The following is a 5000-nucleotide window of genomic DNA, read 5'->3' on the forward strand; positions in this document are numbered from 1 at the left end:
GCCTCTGCAGTAAATTCGCTTTCTCAGTTGTAATGCTAATCGATCCTAGTGTTTTTAATACCCTGGTAATGTGACATTGAGTTGTAGTGTCTTGGCCCTGGGCCATTAGGGTAGCTGCACAGAATTGATAATTTAAAATAATTGTTTTTCTCGTATTTATTTCTCCAACATTTGGTTAATATAGAAATTAAACTACCTGATTTCTAATGATTGGGTGTCATTTGTTTCTTTTCCCGGCGTATATCCATTCATATGTTATGTTGATTTTCCCCTGGTTTTCTTGGGCACTTAACATTGTCCACAAATACAATATTCTGCGTTGCGGTGGCAGGGGTATGAAGATCTGTTTGGAGGGTAATATCGTGACGTGTAACGTCGTGGGATGTTTCGGCCGCGAACCGCTAGAAACTCAGGTGAAACGCATTTTTTTCGCTGCGTGCTTCCCTGCTAATTAATTTGTATTATTTCTGATTTCAATGTCGCCAGAAGAAAACAAAACATCTTTCTCAGTGACCAAGGCGAATTGTCGTCTTGAGAATACAATCCAATTCTCTGCTCCTTTGCGAAGGGGAAAGCCCTATTCACACGGCATAAACCAACCTGCCTGTAGGTTCGACCCGGGTTCGCCCCAATTTTTTTCACGCGGTAAAGTGCAGGAAACTGATTTGAACTCGTACCTTGTCTCTACACGCGTGCGCATTTGTTTCCAGAACAGGACTGAATGTAGCAATAGCGACAATAGGGCGGACGATAATTCTTTATTCACGGTGGAGATTTGGAGGCAAATTTTTATAAGAAAGCTTTGGTGTTAGTCTGGCTTCGTTTGACAAGTTTAGAGAGAAGGCTCGCCACCGCTAATTTCCCATTCGTAAACGGTCGTTGCCATTTGAAACGGTCGATGCAATTTATAACGGTCGACTACACACTTCACTTCAAAGAAAATTAAAAGAATACTCTGGTTCTTAGCCCTCACCCTAAACAGAACCCTAACCCGAACCCTAACTCATATGACCAGCGAGACACAACTCCCAGTAACCGGAACCTTTTGAGTTCTTAGACCTAATGAGTGTAATTCAGAGCTAAAAAATGGCATCGACCGTTTCAAATGGCAACGACCGTTTTTACGAAAGGGAAATAGGCCTCGCCACCTATCTGTACTGGAGATCTCGAATTTCCCGAACGACATTCGACACGTTGAATGTATTCGGGAAAAATAGCGCAACGCTCGATGGGTAAACGTATATGTGCGCATGCGTGAAATGAAATTAACCCGGTTTCGACCCAGGCTTGCGTTCACGCGGCACTTCAACGAGATGGGTTGGATTTTAACCCGTGTGAAGAGGGCGAAAGGTGTAGTTATCTGTGGATGTAGGTGACGAACCGTTGCCCCAACACAATAAAGATCAAAACCTTTTGATTCTTCTATTTAATTGCCAACACCAAAACAAGTAATTTTCAACAGTATCCGGTTCACAAAACGAACACGTGGATGCTTTTATCTTCATCGGTTTCTTGTATCTTGGAACTTGATTCCAAAAACACGATAAAACCTAATTCTTGAAACTGTAATCTTAATTTCATCCTAAGGCATTAACGGGTTTAAAAGGGAACCTTCACATGCGAAGCAACTGAAGGCAAAGTTGTTGTATATACTACCACAGTTTTTCTTAAAAATTCACCTGACGTCACAGCGGCCATGTTGCTGCACAGAACAATAAAGAAAAAAAGTCTTGGGAATTTGACTCTATTATTATGCAACACATGAGCCATAATTGGTATTGCTTTGTGCACCAAAATGGTCGTCTGATAACGTGATTGAAAACCATCTATGGTTGTCATTTCAGCATTTGAGACTGAAGGGTCTGTTTTCCGTTCTTGAATTTACCTAGGCAATGCCATATTTGATATCTGACGCGTTGCGACTGCTTCTGTAGCTTCACCCTTGGACGACGATGTAAATCTTGCAGGCATCCGCGCTGCGTAACGGTATACAATCCAAAATGGCGGTGCCCAGAAATTAGAAAGGAAAACGAGAATGCGCGTTATTTCAAAATGACCGCCATGTTAGTATTCTTTTGTTTCCTTGCAAAATGGCGCAAAATTCAAAAGAATATTTAACCTTGAACGAGGGCAAAAGGGCCAGTTTGCGATCAAACAAAAGAATACTAAAATGGCAGACATTTTGGAATAACGTGTAAGTTATTTTTTCCTATTTTCCCACGTATTGTGGCAGAGGTCGTTATTTTCTACAATTTTGGGATAACTTGTCATGAGAGTGACATTCCCTTTTAATTCAGTCTTTTATTGTAATTTTCCCTAATAAGTAGTGTTGTTGAATTCAATTAAGTTCTAGTTTTAAGAGCAAAGTGCCTAGTTATTGTTTTCCCAAATACCGTTCTGTATTTAAGGCTGTTTATGTTGATCTGTTTCTCTTGGATACAACAGAGAGAGATTTCAAGATGAAAACATGTGTTCGAAAATTACACTATACAAATTCGAAGAATGTTTATCATCAAAATGATTACAAAAGTAGTATCAAAGTTGAACAATTTCCCCTGAGACGTAATGATTAACTATAACCAAAAGCTATGGAAGCACGGAAAATCCTAATACTAAAATGCAATTCGTTGCACATGCGCTCAAGCTCAATCATCACCGATTTTGAGGTGGTGTGCCGGTATTATAACCAATACACCAAGGTAACAAATACATATTTATTTGCCCCCTGAGCGTCCCATGTCTTTCGAAACAAAAATCAAAATGGCCGCTGCATCTGCAGAAGGGTCTATTGCGGAACCAAATTGCTGCAAATTGAGGAAGGAGGGGACGCAAATGAAAGTAAGTGATAAAATGAAAATTTGCCGATGTGCACGCATATTCCACATGAAATTTGCAGACAACGTGACACAAATGTGCTCATTCTTGTCACCAGAGCCTCGGGTCGACCCAAGGCTCTGGGAAACTCTGCGTAGGAGAACATGCGCCGTAGGGTCTTGTAGCCAACAATTGGCTATTTGAGCCTTACGGCGCCTGCTCACTCCTCGTGCTAACATGAATGTACCAATCAGCGACACTTTTGATTGTTCTTCACGAAAACCAATGAGAAGACACTTTGTTTCAGGGTTCCCCAGAGCTCTTCTCTCCCTCGGTCAAGAGAAGAGCTCTGGGGTCGAGATTGAAATGTGCTTTACTTCAAAACGCATGTGCCTATCTATTGTTTTTCTTATCATAAGTTAAGCTGTTGTTTGGTGGCATTCATTTTCCCATTGTTTAAAAATCCTTGTTAAATATGTGCGAACTGTCCTAAATAGGTTAAGCCGCGAAGTATCCTGGGAACTCTGATTAGTTCCAGTACTTTGTGAGGGCTAACAGCCTGTCCGTTTGTCCTCACAAAGGACTGGGGCGACCCGGGTATTATTAGTAGAATGAATGGTCTGATTATAATTGATTTAAAAGTCGTTGATAGCAAAAGTGAAAAGTGAAGCATAATTGTATTGTGCACACGTGGTCCACCAACACTTAAATTATGCCCATTTCACGGAGTTGTTTCGAGACGGAGAAATACACTAGAAAGTAAAAAGTACGTGCAAAGGCTCTGTCTTTGTTACTAAACCTTTTTTTTCAGGAATCCTCATCGATGCCGTCTTCGCTATGCGCGAGAAAGAACATTAGGGACTTCAAGATCTACGACGGCGAACGAAAATGTCACTTCAAAATACAACTTCGTTCTATCGTAAGTTTTTCGCGATTTGTTCATCTCGTTCCAATGTGGGCAAAGTATCCCAAAAATAAATTAGTCCGAGCGGTTTCAGAATAGAACGGTAGAGAACGAAAGGTTCACATTTGTACGTTAGCGTTGTCGTCAAAACCTCAAATTTGGTGATTTCACGTCTTTGTTCTTTACAGCATCGAAAAAAGACGTGCAAAGTGCCGCACGATTTTTCTTATTTGAACCAATGATATTGTTGTTTTGTGGCGTTCCCGATGACGGACGCGTCGTAGATCTCAAAGTCCCAATGACCGCAGTCGTCTCGTCAAATACTTCACAGAAAAAAATGTCATTACCGGTCAAGTTCCTAAAGGAAAATTGAAGTAACCAGGTGCAGTCCTGGGTGCAGTAGTGCATCAAAAACGTTTGTTAGGTGGATTGTGAACAGCATTTCTGGCGCTCTTTACAAACGGGTGTCAGTCATCGTGGATTGATCGCCGGGTGGTCCAGCATCTCGTCCATTGTCATATGGATATGGCAAAAAAGGCATGTACTTGGCAAATTTGTATTTACTGAGGCGGTGAAGACCAAACGGCAGATTATAACATTCAATGGGAGCAAGTTCAAACTTTTCGTCCACTTTATCTTCTACAGCATTTTCCCCCCATCCTGCGAGACCTCGTTCCTCAATTGTACCTGGGATGGTATTGTCTAGAATCAGTGGAACGATACATCCTACCGCCATGCTTGTTGACAGCAAGACAGTGACGATCTGGTCAATCTCCTCGACACCTATTGAAAGTAAAAGACAAAAGTATATTTTCTGTTTTTTAAGCCCACTGGATTGCAGCTTGACTGTCCGCCATCCTCTACTTTAAAAGTAGAGTTGCCGATTTTTTTGTCATCCGTCGACTAGCCTTATCGGCTAGTGTGCGGTGAACTCAGACAACTGCAACAAGATCGGGGCTTGTTGGACGATATCTGACAGTGCTAGATCTCAGAATGTCTTGTCGGGCCTAGTCGGCTTGTGTGCGGTGGACCAAGATTTTTCTGTCGGGCCCCGCGCGCGCCTCAACCAATAGGCAACTTTGACGATGGCGTCATATGACTTTAAAAGAACTTATTAATAATTCATGAGCCTAACAGCCTATCAAAACATCGATAAAACGTCACGTGTGTGAGCTTTATATCCTGATAAAACACTCCTCGTTAGTATTCTTTAGATTAGGAATACTAATGAGGCATAGCTTGTTTTTCTTGTATGCTAATATTCACCTCTCACAATTTGAAC

At 41.5% G+C, this 5000-nt stretch overlaps 2 protein-coding genes across 4 annotated transcripts in view; one reads left to right on the plus strand and one right to left on the minus strand.

The window, feature by feature from the left end:
- Window positions 1–207, plus strand: part of LOC138049600 (la-related protein 4-like) — a 34850-nt gene extending 34643 nt beyond the window's left edge. The window contains exon 22 of the mRNA XM_068895969.1: window positions 1–207. This exon is cut by the window's left edge and continues 3144 nt beyond it. The gene's annotated coding sequence lies outside the window, so the exon portion shown is untranslated.
- Window positions 208–1411: 1204 nt separating this feature from the next.
- Window positions 1412–5000, minus strand: part of LOC138049601 (solute carrier family 23 member 1-like) — a 21162-nt gene continuing 17573 nt past the window's right edge. For all 3 annotated transcript variants that reach the window (XM_068895970.1, XM_068895971.1, XM_068895972.1), the window contains exon 13: window positions 1412–4501. In XM_068895970.1, coding sequence (XP_068752071.1) covers window positions 4173–4501 — 329 coding nt within the window. In that variant the 3' untranslated portion in view covers window positions 1412–4172. The remainder of the gene's footprint in view (window positions 4502–5000) is intronic.

This window comes from Montipora capricornis, chromosome 5 (genome assembly GCF_036669925.1).
Source record: "Montipora capricornis isolate CH-2021 chromosome 5, ASM3666992v2, whole genome shotgun sequence".
Taxonomy (NCBI): Eukaryota; Metazoa; Cnidaria; class Anthozoa; order Scleractinia; family Acroporidae; genus Montipora; species Montipora capricornis.